At 35.9% G+C, this 23,412-nt stretch overlaps 1 protein-coding gene and 3 pseudogenes across 1 annotated transcript; 3 read left to right on the top strand and 1 right to left on the bottom strand.

Annotated features, from left to right (window-relative positions):
• Nucleotides 1-1,066: 1,066 nt before the first annotated feature.
• On the top strand, nucleotides 1,067-5,440 carry LOC113076909 (calreticulin-like). The gene is made up of 9 exons (XM_026249517.1): nucleotides 1,067-1,275; nucleotides 1,918-2,019; nucleotides 2,151-2,354; nucleotides 2,488-2,582; nucleotides 2,677-2,886; nucleotides 2,983-3,096; nucleotides 3,620-3,763; nucleotides 4,697-4,789; nucleotides 4,934-5,440. Exons 1-9 carry the CDS (start codon nucleotides 1,185-1,187, stop codon nucleotides 5,144-5,146), a joined length of 1,266 nt encoding a protein of 421 aa, XP_026105302.1. The 5' UTR covers nucleotides 1,067-1,184; the 3' UTR covers nucleotides 5,147-5,440.
• Nucleotides 5,441-7,166: 1,726 nt separating this feature from the next.
• Nucleotides 7,167-17,174, top strand: LOC113076908 (UV excision repair protein RAD23 homolog B-like; annotated as a pseudogene).
• A 909-nt stretch (nucleotides 17,175-18,083) lies between these two features.
• On the top strand, nucleotides 18,084-20,889 carry LOC113076906 (kelch-like protein 23; annotated as a pseudogene).
• Nucleotides 20,890-21,227: 338 nt separating this feature from the next.
• Nucleotides 21,228-23,408, bottom strand: LOC113076905 (ceramide synthase 2-like; annotated as a pseudogene).
• Between the last annotated feature and the right edge of the window lie 4 nt (nucleotides 23,409-23,412).

Here is a 23,412-nt window from a genome sequence, read left to right as displayed (position 1 = left end):
GATATTAGTTGATGTCGGTGCTGATATTAATGTTTATTGACTGATCTGATCTCAGTTTGGTGTTTTTATTCCTCAGACTCTGTTCACTGCTGTGGTTCTACTGAAGCTGTGATCCGATTGGTCCTCTCTGCTCTGGTGGGCGTGGCTACTGTCATTCTTCTGGTTTATGACATCAGATCCATAAAAACTGAATGAGACAATACACAGATTCAAACATCAGGTGCATGATTAATGAAGAAATTTCTCACCATATACAGTATAAATATGTGTGAGATTAATAAATTCATGCCTTTATATGTTCATACTTTACTGTTGCTGTCAATATGGCATCTGTATTTGCTTGTCTTTATTAATAATAAAGTTTTCTTTCTCTGAGGTTCAAGAGTCTCTCCATATTTTATTACATTCACTGTAACAAACTCCTGTAAAAGTTACAGCAATATTTTACAGTAGCTGGATGTTTTCCTAATACTACAGCATATTGCTGTAAACTACAATGCTGTGTAATTCATTTATTCATCCTACTTTATTTTAAATGGCTTTATATAACAATCTGCTGCATCAATGCAAATAAAAATCACTTTCCTCGCATTAGATTTAGTATGACAATGATTTTTCCTATCATTATTCTTTTTTTATGTTATTCAAATTTGACTCAGCAATGCACAATAGTTTTACGATATTGAAACATAATTGTAAATGAACATTTAATACCATCATATTTATATTTATTCTAATAAAACATTGGTTTTGTTTTTATTCCGCACTTTTTTTTTTTTGTTTTTTTTTTTTGTAAGAAACCATATTTACATCTTTACTAGCCTACTATTTGAACAATTACTTAATTATTAAATTATATGAGTGGTAGTAAGCAACATAAAATATATGTTAGCTAAAAACACGTGTTAACGTCATTAAACATTTAATGTCAGTTTTTCTTGTTTACTGTCTCAACAAGAATCACACACTTCCTTCGCGGTCACGTCACGTACTTCGCAGAAGCTCCGCCCACGGCGCTGACTCCTCACTCGTGGTCTCCTCTGATTGGCTGCGCGTTCAGCCAATGGTTCTCAGCCATCTGTGCAGGAACACAACCGAGCCATATTTCACGGACCCTTCACCTCGAGCGCAAATCATTATATATCGGGATCTTCATCTATTAAAGGTCCTTTAACAGTGCAGAGATGCGGATCGCTGCGGTAGTGTGTTTCATATCTGCACTGACTTTCATTGCACATGCAGATGTGTATTTTAAAGAACAATTTCTGGACGGAGGTAAATAGCTCTTCTTCGGTCGATAATGACATCAAATAGTCTACATTGTCACTGTTATACTGAGATGAAAGTGTTTCTTGAAAATGACAAAATAATGTCTTTAATATCTTTTAAACGTGTATTGAGCAAGTTTACTTTCATGCATTTCTGTGATCAGAGCTTGTTGTATGTCACTTTCATTTACTGTATTTGCATACTAAACTGTGTTATAAGATTTACAAGTTATGCTAAGATTATACGATTTGTGAAAGATTCAAACATTTTCTTTTCTAAATGCGTATTTACTTAATGCGTGATTATGGCAAACGGGAAATATTGATGAATTCAAAATGTGTTGGGTTATGGTTTCAGTTCACTTTTTTTTTTTTATACTACTAAACAGTTTTTGTCTTGTATATACATATAAATGTAAATATTTACTTGGAAATATGGCAAAAGATTATGCAAATTTAAACGAAAAAAAATTTCTAATAAAAGTAGAGGTTATTTAAACATAGTTCTCTATTTACTGTAATAGGAAATTATTGCTAGATGACTGCAAAACGTCATTTAAAAATAAGAAGGAAAAAGCACCCACAATTGAATATTCCAACATACAAAATTGATATGATAGTTTTTAACAGCTAAACTTCGTCTTTCCAGATGGTTGGAAAAGCCGATGGGTCGAATCCAAGCACAAATCCGACTACGGCCAGTGGAAACTGACCTCAGGGAAGTTCTATGGTGATGCCGAGCTTGATAAAGGTCAGAGGTCACTGCTTCTTTCACCAGCACTTGATTGCTTATGCAAATGTCTACATCTGAAAAGCAAATAAGTACAAGTCGATGCGAGATGACTTTTAAAAGAAAATGCAATGTTTGTTTTCCCCTTCAAGGTTTGCAGACAAGTCAAGATGCCCGGTTTTATGCTCTATCCAGTCGCTTTGACTCGTTTAGTAATGAGGGTAAAACACTTGTCGTCCAGTTCACTGTGAAACATGAGCAGAAGATTGACTGTGGCGGTGGGTATGTGAAAATATTTCCCGCTGACTTGGACCAGACCGAAATGCACGGCGATTCACAGTACTACATCATGTTCGGTAAGTTACAGTTGGTGGCTTTAAAAAGTCACTTTCTTCAACCAAGAAAGACAGTAAAACATCAACCGCATTGACACAGTGCAACGTGAAATTCACTATCTTTGTGTCACTTTCATTGTGAACTTCCTTGTAGGACCCGACATTTGTGGCTACAGTACCAAGAAAGTTCACGTCATTTTCAACTACAAAGGCCAGAACCACCTAATCAAGAAGGACATCAAATGCAAAGTATGTTTTTTTTTTATTTTTTTTATTAAATTTAAAATATCTTGAGATTCAATTGCAGCCTTTGCAATTCAGTTCTTCCGCTTGTCCTCATCAGGACGATGAACTCACGCATGTGTATACGCTAATCCTGCGGCCAGACCAGACGTATGAAGTGAAAATTGACAACGAAAAAGTGGAGTCAGGTTCTCTGGAGGAAGATTGGGATTTCCTTCCTCCAAAAAAGATCAAGGATCCAGAGGCCAAGAAGCCAGAGGATTGGGATGACCGGGCGAAAATCGACGATCCTGATGACACGAAACCTGAGGTATATTTTCAATCATCAAAGCTGTAGTGTGTAGAAATCTTTGATATTTAAAAAAGTTGTTCATCAGCATGAATCCAATGGTGCTTTTATGTTTAGGATTGGGACAAACCTGAGAACATTCCCGACCCTGATGCCAAGAAACCAGACGATTGGGATGAAGACATGGACGGAGAATGGGAACCTGCCATGATCCCGAACCCTGAGTACAAGGTACAAAATATCAGTCCTCACGTAGAAGATTCTAATATTTTAAAGTGGTTCAAAATGGTTGGATTGTTTTAGTGGTCTAGTTTGATGGTTTTAGACTTAAGAACATTTTAGAGTGGTATTTTCTGCAGGATAGGCTGCCAGAAGATGGTTTAGGATTCAATACCAAGTAGGTTTGGACTTTCCAAGTGTTTTTGAAAGTGTTTATCTCATTATCAAAGATGTTCTCATGTAGACGATCCAAATACATTAAGATCTACCAAACATTAAGCCATAAAGTTCTTCAAACTAGTCCGATTGGTCTAGTTTTGGTTCTTGGGAGACTAGCTAAAACCACTTCAGACTGGTTTCTTTCACAATTAGGTTTGGGCCTTTTAGGAGTTATTGAGAGAGATTAATACTCAAGGTTGTTTCACATGGGCCATTTCTTCTGCGTTTTCAAAACCAACTGATTTTCAATCAGAGTGATTGTTCATTATGCAGGGACCAGCTTCATCAACCAACTAACAAAGTTCTGTTTATGTAGGGTGAGTGGAAACCAAAACAGATTGACAACCCCAACTACAAAGGCACCTGGATTCACCCTGAAATCGACAACCCTGAATACACCCCAGATGACACCATTTACAAATTTGACAACATTGGCATTCTGGGACTGGATCTTTGGCAGGTATGGCTTAGATTGGCGTACCGTTAAATCAACATTGTAATTAAATGTAATTCGTAGGTTTTAAAAACTATTTGGTTAGGTTATATCTGGTGACATTAACCAGTCCACCAGGATTACATGATTATTTTTTGTGTGTAATATTTGCAGTCAAAATGACTTTAGATTTTTGTGGTGGAAATTTCCAGAACTTTGTGGAACATTTGCCATATTAGGGTATGATGTTAATTGTACAATAGTCATACATTGCAGGAAAAAAAAAAAACTAAATGCAGAAAGCCTGCTTATTCTTATGTTTTACCAAATTCTTACATGCAAGATAATTATTTTCTTCTTTTTGTGGTAGGGATGTAACGATTCACTCAACTCACGGTTCACGTTTTCTTTATTTTATTTTTTTTTTTTTTATTGCTGGACAAAATGCTGCACATTTCTTTGTGTAAATTAAATAACACTATAATAATATAGCACTTGCATATCATTGTTCTTTTGTTGGTTCTGATCACTTATATTGTCCACATTTGTAAGTCGCTTTGGATAAAAACATCTGCTAAATAACCAAATTTAAATATAATGTAAATAACAAAACTAACTTGAAAATTTAAAACAAGACACAAATCAAATAATGCATATAAAATAAATCTCTTCGTATAAACAAAATTAAGGCTTTGTGTGCTCTTTGCATTTAACACTATAGGCAACCACTCCATTTCAATCATGATTCAAATAAAGATGCTGCATACATGAGATGCAGATTTACTCTCTGCCTTCAGGTGGCGCTTAAAGCATTTCCTTGGTTACCACTGTAAACAAAGCAGCCCTTCAGTTATAAACTTTAATATATATATATATATATATATTATTTTTATGATCATTTTGTGGTTAAATGCCGATTTATTACGTTGTGTTTAGCGATCTGTTGACTTTTTCTTACAGGTGAAATCTGGAACGATCTTTGATAACTTCCTGATCACTGATGATGTTGAAGAGGCCGAAAAATTTGGTACAGAAACGTGGGGCGCAACAAAGGTAAAAATGTCTGGAGTGTCACAACTGACAACATATTAGTATTAATAAATTGCATTTATTAGATATCTGTGATCAGTTCTTCCATTTGTTTCCACAACATTATTATTAAATAATAAATGCTGATGCCACGATGTTATGTATCAGGAACCAGAAAAGAAAATGAAGGACCAGCAGGAAGAGGAAGAAAGGAAAAAGCGTGAAGAGGAGGAAAAGAGCAAGAAGGATGATGATAATGAGGAAGATGAAGAGGAGGAAGATGATGATAATGAGCCAGAGGAGGAAGAGCACACAGAAGAACCTTCTGAGGAGGAGGAAGAGGAGGGTGAGGATGATAAGATCCCTAAAGATGAGTTGTGAAGAGGAGTTCCCTTTCTGAATGAGCAGATCTGCTGCGTTTCTGACGTCTTTTTCTTTGTGGTGTGAATTTTTGGCCCCGCCCCTTTCTAGTCACATGTTGCATCCCTAAACTCTGATTTCTTTCATTTTTGCTGCTAGATGCCCCCCAAAATATTCATAGTACGGCCCGATAAACTATAAATTAATTAATGTTTGGGTTTTCTGTTCTGTGTGGAGTCGCGCAAGGGAAAAATTCGAATGCATCATTTGTTGGATTTGCACTTTTTTTAAATAAATGATTTATTTTTAAATGCTCGTCCGTCTCGTTTTTCATCGATGTTAAATTGTCCTAATTTTTGGTTCAAAGTAAATGTTTACTTTTTTTTTTTTTTTTTTATTAGATTATATTTTTATTTTAACTTTTCTTAACTATAATAACCGTTTTATATAAATATGCAATTGTCCTACTGCGAGTTTAACTTTTCTTTATCTGTAATACCTTTTGTATTGTAAACACACATAATATTGTATTTGATTTAAGAAAGACACCACACACAATATTGTATTTGATTTATTAAGAAAGACACCACACAGGTCATTGTTTTAAGCATTTATTAAGAAAACATTTATGGAATATTAATAAGAGCTTGGACATAATGAAACCTGTATTAGTAAAGCTTTAAAGAAAGAAGGACATTACCATAGAATGCTGTGTGAAGGAGAACTCAAAGAAGAAAATCCCGGAGGAGAAATATCCGAAAATAGAAGAGCTTCTTAGGGAATTTCCAGACCTCATGACATCACAAGACATTGGAATCCACCTGCTGTCTATGAGGGACTGAAGTGCAATGAGGAAAGCAGATGCTGATTCTGTGGAACAGCTTATCTGGTCATTTATTTATTTTTAGGAACCATTTGTTGTTAAATGACCAAAAAAAAAAAAAAAAAAAACCTAGAGGAGGAGACCACACGTCATTAGGGCTGTTCGAATCCGGATTTTTTGGAATCGAGTACGATTCTGATTCCCGGTTGTGGAATCGAATCCACGGATCGATTCCTCACTGTTGTTTTCTTTTTTTTTTTTTTTTTTTTTTTAGATTGAAGGAACCTAATCTCACCATGACAGCAGGATATATGTCGTAAACCGTATAATTCTCATAATATGAGGCTTTATTTTTAGAAAATTACAATACATCGTTATTTTGTTTGCTTTGCACCTGAAATTAGCAGGGACATGAGTTTATAGCATGAATTGAACAAGACATGAAATGTCCAAAATAAATGTGGACCGTTCAGCTGAATAATGAAGTTTACTTTGATTATATATGCTTTGCACAAAATTAACAAACTGTACACTGAAACAAAATAACCAGAAATTATCAATAACTGATAGAGCACGTGGTTTATCTGTCAATCAGATGCGCTCTCGGCCACAGATCTATTTGTCTATACCTATTACCATTGTCTGAATGTTTGAAAAAAAAAGTCTTCTTAGATGGAAATAATATATTAAAACTAATCGGACTTCACTTTAAGCGAGCATTGGGGAGGGGAATTGTTAAAAAAAAAAATAATATTTTATCTTTTGTTATTGTGGCTTTCAGCGATCATAAGGGAGGTGAATGGTGCTTCTCAAACGGAAGGTGGCATCCTAAAATTAAGAAGATCTCAGTGCCGACTCGTTTTCTTTACGTTTATTTTCGTGAATTTAAATGTTTCCAACCTGCCGTATTTCGATTGATAAGCTCTGTTGAACTGAAAAAAGGCTCTGAATGAAGAGTCGATTCACTTTTGGAATAGACTCCCAGCCCTATTTGTTCAAACACATGCACACAAAACACATTCTTCTGATTTACGATAATCAATGAATTGTCCTCACTACTTGAGTCAATTAAATTAAGACTTTTGTTGAAAATGGTGTAATTTTTTTTCAAAAAGTATATCTACATGTATATAAAAATGATATTTCTATGGAAACATAGACTTGCCTTTTTCGTGGTCACTGACAGTGAAGCTAGTTCTGAGGAAAGCTCGAGAAACTTTTGTTGCTCTGGTATTTTACCTCATATAATGCCAGTCAGACAGACGTTCATAAGACTCACAGGGGTCACTGTACGTCCATGTGTCCATGTGTCTTGTCCAATTCAGCAAGTAGATGGCGTCTTCCCTTACCACAGGCGCCTCATCCGTCCAGAAGATAGCTGAGTCACATCTCCACGCGCGCTCACCGAGGACACTTGCGAGGCTGTTTTTCGCGCTCAAACACAATGCTGACGATCACTTTGAAGACCCTCCAGCAGCAGACTTTCAAAGTGGAGATAGACGAGGAGCTGACGGTGAGTGTGCGTGTCTGTGCCCGTGTAAACATGGCAGGGCGCGGGCACAACGCGCTGGGAAACGCCGCGGCCTCCAGCGGCCGCTGCTTGTGGAACGCGCGAGCGGACAGTCGCTGTCATTGTATAATATTGCATTATAACAGGTGACGTCACAGAGCCCGCACATTCCAACAGTTGTTGATTTGAAAATAACGGTCGTGTGATTCACTTTAACGGTCTGTTTACATTCTGGTCTTGTGGCAAGCCGTTTTAACATGTTCGTTTAAACTAATTAGTGTTACTTACTTTTATTAATTACATTAATAGTGATTAGTACGTGCTGTCTATTTCACTGATATTGACTATTAATTATATACTAGAAGGCTATAGTTAGTCACTAAGGCTTATTCATTACTTGTCACTATTCCATTATTGACTTGTATTGCGTTGTTGTTACTGGTTAAAAATTTATATTTTTTTGCCACTAAATTATGGGGCTTTGTTAACTATAACCTATACCAAGTTATTGCATGTACCTTTTCTAGTTTTACTATTTATTCAAACCAAATATGTATGTTATACCAGTAGTTACTAGTGTCTATCCCAGCTTTACTAATTTATAATCAATAAATACTAGTATTTATAAATGAAACATTGGTGTGTATGCCAACTGTGACTAGTAGAATTTATTTCCTCAGAGGGCTTTTTCTCCTCTTTTTTTTAAATAATGAAAAGTAAGAATGGGCACTTCGGTGTTTCAGTTAATCTTACTAATTAAAAATGCTACTGACAATTGGAATACACCGTGTATTTGCTAGTTATTATTATTATTTTTTCTATGAATGAATATTAAAACAGCTTGCCATGTTTCTTATTTTCCTAGAATGACAATGCATTACAGATATAGATTGTATTTATGTTAGGAACTATTATTATTTAAAACTTTTTAGTCAGATTCATGTGTCTTGGTTATTTAAATGGATAGTGTCTATAAATGTGTTAATTTGGAATGAGTATTTTAATTCATTTAGGATTTGTTAAAAGAAGTTTTGTTCAGATAATGCAGTATCATTCTGACTGTGTTTGTGCAAAGCAATAAGATGAAATAACTTCATAATTCAACATGTGCCCATATGAATCCATATGAATCTATTTCTCTTGAAGATAGTTTGGGAAGCACATGACCATTAGTTGCCTGCTTTCATAATCATACAGTTCATGCGTTTTATTTTGTCCTTGAAAAAGTGAAAACCTTGAGATGCTTCTGATTAAATTCTGTCCTTCTAAATTCAGGTAAAAGCTCTTAAAGAGAAGATAGAAGAAGAAAAGGGGCAAGATGCTTTTCCAGCTGTCGGTCAAAAACTAATCTATTCAGGTCTGTTTTTTCTGACATTTTTATTTATTTCTGTCATTGCAAAGCTTAGGTGTAAACATACCTATTAAGCTCACCAAAATCTACATTGAGACATTTTTAGTGGACAAGATACCGGTTTCAGTACAAGTTATATTAAAATAACAAAATAATTATCTCTCACACGATTATATTACATTTTTGTTATCTTTAAGCTTACTCCTGTTCCCACTAAGCTCCCACTATTTTATTAAAACATTCTTGTTTATTTTAAACAACCGTTTTAAAGAATAGTTATATAATGTCACAAAAAAAATCACAAAAATCACATTGATATTATCTATGAAATTATACTTTTTCTTATTGATGCCACACTGAAGCTGTGTGATTTTCATAGTAGTGCACCAATAATATGAAGTCTTTAAATATTAATTAATAATCTGAGCTCCAAATGGTAGTGAACTTAATAGATACGTTTACCTATATAATTACTGTCAAATTAAACTTTTTGCATGCACCATATCCTTCTTTGGTTTTAAAAAGATGCTTTTTGATTTATAAAAGTTCGTTTTTCTCTGTAAAACACAGGCAAAATTTGAATGACGATATACCTCTAAAAGAATACAAGATAGATGAGAAGAACTTTGTTGTGGTGATGGTTACAAAGGTAAGGCTGTTTCCTTTTCCACACGTTTCTCTCATTGCCTTCTTCAGAAGATGATTTATGCAAGTTTCAGTCCCACTAATGGCCTTAAAAAATATTGTCCTTCCATAAATTTTCTTTCAAATTTTGGGATGTCACATTAAAAACACGGGATGGGAATGCCAATATGTGCATAAAATCTTAAAATGCACATAAAACAATAACAGTATTTTTTTTTTTTTTTTTTTTAGGTGGATAATTTTTTTTATCTGATAAGAAAATGTTTGCATAAACTTCTTTGGAATCTGATTTAAGGGGTGTATACACTTAAAACTTAAAACTTTTTAATGGTTTTGGACATTCATTTGGGGGCCTGAATATGCAAATTCACAGAATCATCTCTGTGTAAATTCCGAAAATGATAATTTATGAAAATGGTGACTTGCATTTGAATTACATGTTCAATGTATTTATAGGCATGCATATGTGTGCAGGTGTGTAGTGTTTTTTTACTAAGTGACACTGCCAACTATTGGCATGGTATGCATAATACTGTGTATTATAAAACGAATAGTTCCAGTCCTTGATTCTGATTGGTTGAGCCACGTTCAAAGCTACACTACAAGTATACACCTTTGTTTACTTCTATGTGTTGCTCGGCAACCACTTTGTTGGAACCACAACTGTTGCTGAGGAACTACATTGTTTGGTGGAAGAATACTGTTTAGAATACTTATATTTACATTTTATTACACTTTATTTGCTGCGTTTTATTCTGTAAACCTTATTATGTATATGGAATAAACTTTTTATAAAAGCAATAAGCCCCATGAAGCTGTGGTTTACAATGAATTTATAACCACTAACTAAGCTTCACTTCGTGCCTAACAACGGCCCTTAGCTGTTATAGATTCACTGTAAACCACGACTTCTTGGGGTTATTTCATTTTAGAGGATCTACGTATGTAAACGAGGATCGTTTTGACAATGTTGTCATCTGTGCACAAAATTGTCAAAATCACAAAGGGAAAAACTTTTCAGTTTTTTGTACAATCGTTGTTGTGTAAACATAACCTTAATTAATAAATTCCACAATATGCAACAAAAAACTGATTTGGTATAATTACTTCCAAGAACAGTACTACAAGATTGCGTTCACAAACATCAGACATGCAAGAGAACATGACTGCGATTGTAATTGCGTTCAATCGGCACACAAGTTTATTTTGTAGGAAAAATAGCCAAAGTACTGTCGTCAGCCTTGGCAACTTCCATTTTTAATTATACTTCACGCCAGTTTCCCAGGAAGTGACGTTTTTGTTCTCTCAAACACATTTCTTTTATTCACATATGTTAGGGCTAGGAAAGTAAATCCATGCATCATGTTTCGTGGATCGATTCTGAGATAGATACTCAGAATCTGCTTCGTGATTCTCTCTCGAATCGTTTCTGAGGTTAGTTTTTAACAGCAGATGTTACTAGTTATTAACCACACACTCAAAAATGCTCATGAAGAAGAGCGCTTGTGCATTTGATTTAGCAATGTATGTGGTTAAATGTACTTACACTTCGGTTTAAATGATGCAAGATTCATGTAAATTAATGTTAATCTAAAGCACGCAGGAAGCTGTTAAAAACTAAGCTCAGAACCAGCTTATTTACGATAATCTCGGAATCGATCCAGAATTACTTCTCTGTTCGCGATGCATCGATTCATTGTCAATCCTAAAAATTGTTTGTGTGTGTGCAAAATTTCAATATTTCAAATAGTTTTATTTGCAACTTTGGATCAAAAACAGAGTTAAAGTTCATTGGCAGGTTTCTATACTTCTCTGTGCAGTTGTGTTTCTCTTTCTACAGCCAAAATCTGCAGCACCGCCACAAGCTCCTGCTCCCGCACCCACAGCCGCCGCTACAGTTAGCGCATCCATCACCGAAACCCCTGCACATCCACCCTCAACTCCTGCTCCCTCCGCAGTGCCTGTATCGACCCCTCCTCCCGCTCCTGTAGAATCAGCAGCGTCAGCGGATCCACCAGTGACACCCGTCACAGCGCCCCCTGCTGCTTCGGAGGATGCAGAAAAGCCTGAGCCTGTTAGCACCACTCCCACTCCGATTTCAGAAGAAGAGAACCAGGCAGCGCAAGAAGAGCAGGCCGTTGCCCAATCGGAGGCTAGGTATGGCCACGCGCACAAACAACACCGCGCCCAAAAAACAAAATTGCTTAACCAATAGAAAAACACTCAATTTGTTGTGTACTTTGTTCAGTGTTACAGATGAGTTGGGTCTTTTGGAAGCAGCTGCGTCCATATTAGGTACATTTGGTTTACAGTTTTGTTGTAAACCAGGTAAAGGAGAGAAGAATTTGATGTTATCATCTGTCGTTTTGCGTTTCTTTAGTTACAGGTCAAGCGTATGAGAATTTGGTGACGGAAATCATGTCGATGGGTTATGAGAGAGAACAGGTGATCGCCGCCTTGCGAGCCAGTTTCAACAATCCGGACAGAGCCGTGGAGTACCTGCTTATGGTGAGAGTTAGTAATGTAATTACTATAGTAAAGCTGCAGATGTTTTATTCCCAGAAAATACTGGGAGAACTAATGTAACTGGTCTTGCTCGAAGTCAGCATGAAGTGACATTTGCAACCCATTTTGCTTTGTTAATGTGACGCATATTTCTGAGTTATACAGGATCAGGGACTTTTATTGATATTTGCACATTGCAACTCTTTAATGTTTAATGTTTTATTTGGTAAAATAGCTTATTATGATTGCATCCATTTAAATAACCAAACAATATGCAAAACATATGCAAAAAGCTAATGTGTGTGTGTGTGTTTGCTTATTTTTCTCTAATGGTATAAATGACAACAATAGTAATTATAATGATATATATTTATACTAATACTAAATTTATATATATATATATATATATATATATATATATATATATATATATATATATATAAGCAGAAATAAAATTGTTTATTTATAATTATTAATTAAATCTAAATTGATTGTAATTACAATTTTAATTAACAGAAATGTATAACTTTTTTTTTTATATAAAATATATTGCACCAATTAATTGCTTTCCTAATTAATGTGTATTAATAAAGAAGAAAGGACCTGGAATAGTACCTGGTTTAAACCACACAATTGATCAGTCACAATTGTTAATGTCCGATGCTCAGGGTATTCCCACAGAATCCGAGCAGCCTCCACAGGAAGTAGTGCAACCCCCCCAGTGTCGAACCCCACCCCTCCAGCACCACAGCGACCTCAGCCACCACCCGCCACCACCGGTGAGTGACCATGTGTCCACGACGTGTGGAAATAGACGCCCATTTGCCCTGCAGCTGCCACATTCTTGCTAATTCGTTGAAACATTATTTCGGCAGCACAGCTGATGGAGGATTCTTGAATATTTAAGCTAAGGGGTGCCATTGTCATTCTGTACATTAGGCCAGTGAGAAAGCAATATCTCTATAAAGCATGCCCCAAATTAGCATTAATGAGTGAATTTGAACGTTGGACTTGAAGGTGATGCGTGTAAATTTATTAACGTTTTTGGAACTTAACTTTCATATTATGTTTGATTTTTAAATGGTTCGAAACACAGGTTAAACTGTTTATTACTTCTTGAAATTTGGTGGGGTTTTCTCATCTTGTGTTATGAATGTGTGTGCAAAGTATCAACACATAGATGTGTTTTGGAAAGGCTGTACACATTTTGGTTGTGTTGGGGTCCAATTGACCCTCATTGGTTTCCGTGCAATTCACCAAAAATAAAAAAACAGCAGAGTTGGGTGAAAAACAGAAAACCTTTTATTGTAGCTTGTCAAAGACTAAAATATAAGATACATGTAAACTTTTTATATTTATTAATTGGTGGCTAAAACAAAAGGGAAGTGTGAGAAACCCATTTTACCCTCAGAAGGTTTGAGAAACAGACTGAAAAAAAACATGAAAAAAAAAAAACAGAAGAAAAATGACAAAACACAACCAAATTATTAAAACTAAAATTTAATGTACTTATTATTAAAAGTAATTTATTATTACTTTTTGTGTTTTTTTTCAAGTGTTGAGTTTTGACGAATTTCCTGGAAACATATATATACACACGGTAGTTTATCAATGATGTTAAAATAACACTGCCAAAGTTATTATTAATATAAACAAAAATTAACTGGTATTCAAATTGTTTAAAAATATATATTAATTAGGACTATTTAAATTAATATTTTAACAAATATTAAAGTGTTATCATTAATACTATATGCATAATTAATATAATTATTATGTTGATATTTGGCAAATTTTCGTGAGGATCAACATCAACAGCATAAACAAAAAGTCAACACTTCGAAAACGTTGGCATTATTTTGACTTTCTCATTTGGAGGCACAGAAAATGGTTTTCTTTTCTCTCTCCCACGATGTCGGTGTAGCACTGTCCCGGGCCAGACTCCTCTACAGCTCTTTCTGTTCTGTGTACAGGTGTGGAGTCGGGAGCACCACAGACCTCGGCAAACCCTCTGGAGTTCCTCAGGACCCAGCCTCAGTTCCAGCAGATGCGTCAGATCATCCAGCAGAACCCTGCGCTCCTGCCGGCACTCCTGCAGCAGCTGGGACGGGACAACCCTCAGCTCCTGCAGGTGGGTGGAGCCCAGCAGTGGGCCGCTTCGGTCGGACGTGCGGCGCTGAACGTGCCTTTATTATTCTGTGCAGCAAATCACGCAGCATCAGGAGCGGTTCGTGCAGATGTTGAACGAGCCACAAGCAGGCGAGGCCGGAGCCGCTGAAGCTCCCAGCGCACCACAGACCAACTACATCCAGGTCACGCCGCAGGAGAAGGAGGCCATCGAGAGGGTACGCTAGTAATGCTGTTTCTAATGTAAAATTTAGTTGTACTAGTTTGGTCAGGCTAGAGTCACAGAAATTACAAAAAAAAATATTGAATAATTTTTTTTTCAGTTAATGTTAACCAAATTTTTAAAGCTCCAAATGTGTTAAAGTAAAATAAAATACTAATAAACTTATCTACTTTTATTTAGTTAGCATGAAATGACATTTACAATCAATTTTATTTTACAATTTGACATAATTCAAAGTAAACAGTATAATATATATAATATATATATACACTGTTACTTTGAATTATGTCAAATTGTATATATATATATATATATATATATATATATATATATATATATATATATATATATATATATATACTTATTCAGTTGTTAATACAAACATTTTTAACAAAAACATTAAGATTATTGAGAAAAATATTTAAATAAATATTATTATATTATTAGTTTCTAACTAAAATATGTATAATTAAGTTATTTTTGTTGCATTGTAATGGTTTTGTAATTTATGCAAAGTTAGCATAAATTAATCAGATCTCCATATGGACCAGTATCTGTAAATGTTAAACCGCAAAGGTTGGTTGAAATATGAATCCTGCATTTTTTGCGCATCTCTTGCAGCATTTATTTAAAGAAATATATCATACAATATTTCTTCCATGTTTGAATTTTAATAGCAAATCCCCTTTATTTACCAAAATATAAAATGTGTTTAAATTTCATTAATTAAAAGACAAATTAAATTTGGGTGAAACTTGTTTAATGTTTTTCATAAATATATTTCTTATTTACAATTGTGTTTAACGTTTTTCTGTAAGTATAAAGAATGACATTGGTTTTATTTTTAGTGCTAAAAAGTGTTTTTTTTTCTTTTTAATTAGCATATTTTTGTGTTTTGCTTTGGTACCGAAATTGGTACCGAGAACCATGGATTTTCTCTGGTATCGGTACCGCATACTGAAATTTTGGTACCGTGACAACACTAGCTTAATTGATTTACGATAATTAAACAGTCATTCCACACAAAGTGTTTTAACATTTTATAAAATTGTGTTTTGTCTTCTAGTTAAAAGCTCTGGGTTTTCCAGAGGGACTCGTCATCCAAGCCTACTTCGCCTGCGAGAAAAACGAGAACCTCGCCGCGAACTTCCTGCTCCAGCAGAACTTTGATGATGAGTGAACGTTAACCGTTTAGACGCGATGACACTCGGAGGACGGCGATGGAGAGAATGCAAGCGCTAGGCCACATGTTGCGCATGTGTGTGTGAATGTGTATTACAGCGAATAGGACGTCGACTGGTCTTCCATGATGATTTTCATGGAGTTTAAACCGAAGCCATGATGTGATTTTTTTTTTTCAATATATATAAATACATATAAATGGCCGATCCTCCTCGACGAGGTTTCTGTCTGGTTTCTGCTGCTATCTCTGCTGTGTGCGTCGAGTGAAGTTTTATCACAGTTAAAAACCTGCCAAAAAACTCTCAAGGTCATCATTCATTTCTCGCCATTGTTTATCAGTATTAATAATGAGACGTCAAGATGGATGCCAAATTTAATTTGTCGCCACTGAAAACAAGCCTTTGATGGATTGACGTACGTATTTTGAATACGTCGTACCATTTTTGTTGCTGAAAAGATTTTGGGAGACACAGTTGAGTCAAATTAAATATGGCATCTACTTATACCATGTTACATAATTTTTAGTGTTTACTTTTCTTTCCATGCAAGCATCTACTGTGTAAAATACAACGTTTATGCAGTGGACTTCACCAAACTACTACTTTATAACTCATCTGTTCCCTTAAGCTAAACCATTAATATTATCAATAAACCAAATGTTGGGTATGTTGGTATCTTTAAACCTATTTTTAAAATAAGAACGATCAGTAAAGTCTACAATTATGAGTTATTGGTACAAAACAGCATTGACAGTTAGCTGCCTAACTAGAATTTATTTCCAAGTTTATTTCTGTTATGAAATACGGTAATTTCAACCCAAGATTTAAATTCTGTCATCATTTACTCACCCTCCATGTCTTTCTTCTGTTCAACACAAAAGGAGAAATTTTGAAAAATGTTAGTAACCAAACAGTTAATGGTAGCAAGTAACTTCCATAGTATGGGGGGAAAAATACTATTAAAGTCAATGGCTTTAACATCAACTGTTTGGATATCAACTTTCTTAATTTTCGTTTTTTGGTGAATTATCACTTTTAACTTTAAAGTTCCCACTAGAACCATTTCAGTATGCAGTAGAAGCCGAATGAGCATTGGTTTTGAATGGAGCCCGAAATGCTGCAACAATCGTAGGTATTTAATGTGGTGAAGCAACGGAATGCATTTGAGTGTCTCATCGGGAATTGAAAACATCATTAAAATATGCATTGTAATTTGAATATTTGTACATATTCTAGTGAAGGAGAAAACCGTGTTGTCTTGGTCTCTGTTGCACACTTAAGACAGTGCCAAACATAATTAGAAACTGGAAATAGATGAGTGGGCTGCAATGCGTAAAGTGGATGCAGAATGCATATATTTTTTTATAGGTGATGTGTCCTGCTCCTATAGTTTTGAGTTAAAAATGCTTTTATCGAGGACATTGAAAAATCTATAGGGGTTCTGACAGGTACAGGCAAAACTAAGCGCCCTGTTTACACTAGTTGATGCAGTTTTGGATTTTCATTTCAGCATTTTATATTGTTTCTATCGTCTTGGGGGATTTGATGTGTGGAGAAAGTAAACATGGAGGAGTTTGGTCTTAAATGCATCAGCACAAAAGTGTTTGCCGAGTGGTTTATGAATGTATTGTTTCAGTGGTGTGTGAAATAAATTGCTTTTAAAAAGCTTAATTGAAATCTTCAATAATGGATCTGGTTTCATTCATTAGTAGTACTCACTCCATAATCAGACAGCCCATATGCTTCTACAATCCAAAATTAAGAGATTCCTATATATTTTTCACAGTATTTACATTGTTCTTGAATTGTGATTACCACAAAAACCATGATAACCCAATTTAAAAAATGTTGTGTAGTAAGTAAGTGTAAGTTCACATCTTCTGCTCATTCCTAAAATATAAACAAGACCAATACTTCTGGTATTTTAATGAACAAATGGAAGTGAATGGAAATATTTACATTTGTAGATTCAACAACAATAATAACAACTGATTCAATCTAAAGATGTGGAGTTGTGGTTAAAAGAAATTATTATATACAGAATTTAATAGTAACCATTATTTACATATAGTGTTTGCAAATCTGAGCAAGATCAAATAACAATGCAAGTTAATAAAATAAAATAAAAACACTGAAATACACAGTGGATTATTGTTATTATTAAGTATTGTATATCTTAAGCTATATAGATATATGCCACAAAAAAGCTCATTAGCATTTCTAAAAATAATATATTCTTTACATGGGTGAAGATGTTCAGCTGTCCAACTTGTGGTATTGACTTGTTATATCTTAGGTATATACACATTACAAGCCTTGATGTTTCGATAGATGCCAGCATTTAAGTATATAACTCAACTATCCTGGGTAGAAATATTTACCAAACCCTTTTGTGTGCTTTTTGAAATTGGGTCTCTCTAGAACTTTAACTGGGATATTTTTAGCTATTTGCTCACCGACCCCATTCCCATGGAGAGTGAGTGACAGGCTAGAGCAAGGATATAATTGTCACATGACACGCTTCAGCAGAGAAGTGAGTGTTGGGAGGGGGAGTGCACAATCATGGCTTGTGCAAAGCAAGACATAGTTACCTATGACCCAGAGCTCAAGAGCTGAGAAAAACGTAGCTGAGGAGGATCAGGATACTATCAATGTCGCTCCTGACACAGTACTCCAGGTGGAGGGGGAGATGTTCTTTGTGAACCGCGAGTATTTGGCCCAGCTGAGTCCCTACTTCCGAGCCTTGTTTTTTGGCGGTGGTCGTGAGAGCACTAAGAAGCACATTGAGATTAAAGGAGTTGGACTGCGGCAGTTTCAGGCTCTAATGGAGTTCACAAAGAACTTGAAGCTGAAATTAGACTGCAAGAATGTCCTTGAAATTCTGGAGGCTGCTGACTTCCTCCAGTTGGACAGGGCTCGGTTACTCTGCTGCAAGTTCTTGGAAAGGCAATTGCATCTTAGTAACTGCTTGGGAATGATGGCCTATGCTTGGCAGCTTGGCTGTCTGGACCTCTACGCGGCAGCAAGGGATGTCGTCTTGACCCACCTACCTGCCTTAGCCTCCGAGCAAGACTTTATGTTCCTTCCGAAGGAAAGCATTGCTGACCTCCTTGCTAGTGACAACTTAAGCATTCCCAAAGAAGACCTAGCTCTTGATGTGGCCCTTCGCTGGGCAACATTTGACCCAAGTCGGGAAGAGGACTTCATGGAACTGGTGGGTCTGGTCAGACCAGAGTGCTTAAGTCTTCCCTACATTACTGATCTTCTGTCCAAGATAAACAGTTCAGACCCACGTGCCAAGCTCATTTGTAGACTGAACGATAACTTGCCCAGCAGTTGGACTATGGGCAGGTCCATGCCTAGAGCCCGCTCAAGAGAAACTCTGTTTGTTCTTGGGGGACCGCATGAGCAAGAAACACAGTTGCTGTATCAGTTTCACCCCTACAGTGGAAGATGGCAATCCCATCCTTCGTTGCAAAAGAAGTGTCTCACACAGTACTCTGTGGCTGCACTAGGTAACGACCTCAGCTGATCCTAAATATTTTAACCCAACCACAAGTTGTTAGCATAATAACCAACCTGGATCATGCTGGATCAGGTGTTGCATGCCCTTTCCAAAATTAAACTTTTAAGTCAGGAGTGCCGAATCCTGTTTCTGGAGATCTACTTTCAGTTCTCCAATATTTTCAGAAAATCTAAATGAGCTAGTTCAGGTGTGTTTGGTAAGGACTGAAGCTGAACCTTGCATCAAAGTAGATCTCAAGAATCAGAATTGGGCATTTTGCTTTTGTTGTCTTACTGTCCACACCATCTAAAATATTATTTCTTGCTCTAAGGGGAAAACATAGTAGTGACTGGAGGCTACTTCCGGGACGTGTTATGGTATAGTGTGGACTGGGTGAGCATTTATGAGCATGGCGACAAGCGATGGGTGGACGGCCCGGCGATGAAGAAGTCCAGGCACAGCCACTGCTCAGCATCTCTGGAGTTCCAGGTGTATGTGTTTGGCGGTAGTATGGATGGGGACCTGTGGCCGACGTAGAAAGGCTGGTTTTGGGAGCCAAGGAATGGGACACCGTAAGCCCCATGGTGCGGGCTGTGGAAAGGGCGGCCACTGTCACTTTGGGGACTAGTATTTATGTGGCCTGTGGTCTAGATGAGAATGGTGATGTTTACAGTGGGATTCAGAGGTACAAGCCAGAGGTTGATCAATGGGACGTGGTATCCTATTCTCCGTTTCCACGGTGAGTAAACTCAGTTGTGTCCAACTTGTTAGAAATGGTCCTCATGGGAGAACACAAGATCCTGGGGGCATGGTTGGATCCAAATCCAACTCCTCCCACCTTATGTATACCTAAACCTACCTGCCTCCACCTTCTGATCCCTAAACCCACCCATCTCCTCTCCTAAACCTACAAATCTCCACCCCCTAGATTCGGATCCAACCACGCCCCCTAAATCTAGTGTTCTGCATTGAGGGGATACTGACTTGTAATGAGCCAGGCTTGATCAACTCTGGCCCTCAAGGTTCACTGCCCTGCAGATTTTAGCTCCCACCTCAATCAAATACATAAAGTCTAAGCAAAGATTGTAGACAGGTGTGATTGGCTCTTGAGTTTAGCTCCAACCCTAATTAGAGTTGCCCATCTTTACAAGGCAATTCTCTCCACAGATGCCACCACAAATAGTCTTTTTTTTTTTGCACACTTTGGGAAACCCAAGTAAGATCTTGTCGGATACACGTGTACTTCTTTTACAGTTATGACCTTCTTGCAACTGAGCTCAATGGTGCCCTCTATCTGCTGGGAGGACAGGCTCTACGTTTAGACATCGACACAGACGAGTGGACCGTTCTTCACGAGGACTGTCTGGACAACAAATTCTTCACAGGCTGTGCCACTGTGAACGGGCAGATTTACATACTGAGTGAGAGGAAGATAAACAAAACATACCCAAACATGATTTTACTAGACCCTTACACTGACACTTGCTTGGAAATTAATGATAAAACCCTGTCCTGTCCCCATAAGAGGTTGTGTCACAATGCATGTCAGTCTTTTTTAAAGCCATAATGCCAAAACTATTCTTTCAAAGTAGTAAACCAATGCAAAAACATTTTGTTGAGCAAAGTTGAGTATAATCATATTCTAAAACACTTTTATTGTTATTCAAAAGGTCACCGAAAAAAAAATAGCGAACGAGAAGCTTGTATGCAACATTACCAGTACTGAAGATTACAAGAATATATTCCTCTTCTGTCATTGTTACAAGATATATAACAACTACAAAATGTTGCATTAACAAACTCAGAACATGGTAAATCCCAATAAAAAGAGGGAAATTCATACAAAAACAATCACAGGTCTTTTATAAGTTAAACAGTGTAAGACAGACGCACAGCTTTTTGAATGAAAGATCAGTTATGGCTACTGTGCAAATAAACTTTCCAGCTTCATCTAGAACAACGAAAAAAACTTTGCCTTTAGCCCTTGGAGCAGAGTCAGTATTTAAGAAATCAAGGGGCTTACATAGTTGCCCTCAAATTTAACTACCCCCTTTGACTTTAAAGATTTCGAGGCACATGCTCCAGTGAGAAATCATCTGAATGATTTCAATGCGCCATCTTATAAAACACAACAAGCTCCAAAAGCTCCTTGCAACAAAATCTTACATTAGAAGAATCACAAAAACAAGTGGACATATCACTACCTGATGCGCAGTAAGTTTCTCCTAAAGGTCAACCAATGCCCATTTTGATACAAATAGCCACTGAAGAAAATTCATAATTTTCACACACAACTATCTATTCTTTTTTTTTTTCTACAGAGTATTTAAAAATAATGCATCTAAATGTTGCAGCAAATTAGTAAATTAACTTTAACAACACTTCAACAATTAATACTTAAAATGTCTGTTTATAAAAAAAAAAACACGTTTGTATTTACGTTAAAAAAAATTTAAGTTATAGTGCTACTACTAACTCAACAATAACTATAATTAATTAGACTAACTTTAAACAAATTAAAGTTTAACCTATTTAAGATACTCCAATGGTAATGTAATAATGCAAACAAGTAGTATTTTTTGTTTTACGCAATATACTGACTACGCGTTATGTTTTCACGCAACCAAAACACCAGCGGTCTGAAATTACAGTAGGACTTTGACAAACAAGGTAAGCCAAGAAAGTTGAAGATGATTTAACACGTTTAAATACATAAAGTAGCATTACTATCTGCTTTTGAGTTTTACTATTCATTTTTCGCCTCTGATTTGTTAAATTGTTCAGAACACAGTTATTGGCTAACGATGCCAATTTTGTGTTAAAAGCACCCTTTTTTTGCTCCCAGGTGTGTTCTTCTTCTCCACCTTCTTCTTCTTCTTTCTTCATCAGCTTCACTCTCTTCATCGCTCCGTTCATCGCGTTCCACCTTAAAAACACGTTTTAGTTTTTTTTTTTTACTTATATATAAATAGGGATAACCTCATAAATAACGTAAGATACTCACTTTGCCTAAAAAGATAAATTTATGAACCATTCGAAGAATCAACCAAGCCCAGAAGACGTGCAGAGCTTGCAAAACCAGCAACAGGCCATTTAAGAAATAATAACCAGGGTACGGAGGAAAGACGTCCAACGAATCCACCACCGCTGTGTAGACGATTCTGGAAATGAACCAAAACACAGTTCGTAAATCTTCACCTGAATGTCTTAGATTTGAAAAGAACATTCATAAATCATTTGAAATCGGCATTAAATTAAGTTATTACCTGTATGGAAAAACCACGAGGCGAGTTACCAGGAATACAGCGGCGAAAACGACAAACAAGGCATCGCAGGTCTTTCTCCATCCAGCATAATTGAACATCTTGGCAGACTGCAAATCAAGCAAAAACAAAACATCAGTCATTCTTTATATATTGACGTGTATATGGCAAAGAACATGAAACAACTTCCAAAATAAATTCCACAAGAAACTGTCAGAATCACGTTTTTCAGCATTTATGTTAAAAACTTCTGCAATGAAGACTGTTTATCTTTGCGTGGACTTTGCGAATGAACAAAGATAGCAAACAGCACCATTAGATTGTTTTATTAGTATTAAAACTATTTATTGAAGGAATCATCACCATTTTTCTTCCATGTTTTAATTTTAATAATAATACTTTACTGTGCAGCACTTTGTTTGCCAAAAAAAGTTTAAATTAAATTTTATCAAAGGATATATTTAATTAATATTTAATGCCATCATTCACCAGAAAAAATGGAAAATGGAAAACAAAATTTGAAAAAAATTCTGTATATTTTATTGTAAAAACTTAGTAAACAGTGTTAAAAAAATAAACAGTATTTGAGAAAAAAAATTATGTATTTAATTGGGCCCTAAAAAATTACATTTAGTTAAATTGTTATTAAATTATGTATAGTTTTATTCATTACAAAAATTTTATTTAACCATTAAAACATAGTCTAAAAATATTAAAATAAAACATTTAAATTTAGTAATTTTGTCTATGCTTTTATCCAAAGCAACTTACAATTGGGAAATACTTCTTATTAAAGAGCCAAACAGACACAGGAAGTGCTCGTAACACCAAGTTCTAAGTATTGTTTTAATAAGTACAAGGTAGAAAGAGAAGGAATAAATAAAGAGAAAGACAACATTTTGTATTACATTTTTTTATTATAATTTATAATTCAATAAAAAAGAAGATTTTTAAGGGAAAAAAAGGAAAAATAAATCAGAATTTTAAGTCATAAGGCCCTACATCAGTATGAATCCTGAGGTCATGATGTCATAACAGAAGCTCACCGACTGGCCAATCAGATTCTGAGATTTACCTCCAACAGGAAGTCAGCAGAGTCGTGGACGAGCATCACCAGGGTTCCCACGCGCACATAGTTCGCACAGTACGAGAAA

This window comes from Carassius auratus, unplaced genomic scaffold (assembly GCF_003368295.1).
Source record: "Carassius auratus strain Wakin unplaced genomic scaffold, ASM336829v1 scaf_tig00021423, whole genome shotgun sequence".
Classification (NCBI taxonomy): Eukaryota; Metazoa; Chordata; class Actinopteri; order Cypriniformes; family Cyprinidae; genus Carassius; species Carassius auratus.
This window is presented reverse-complemented; position numbering and strand designations above follow the sequence as displayed.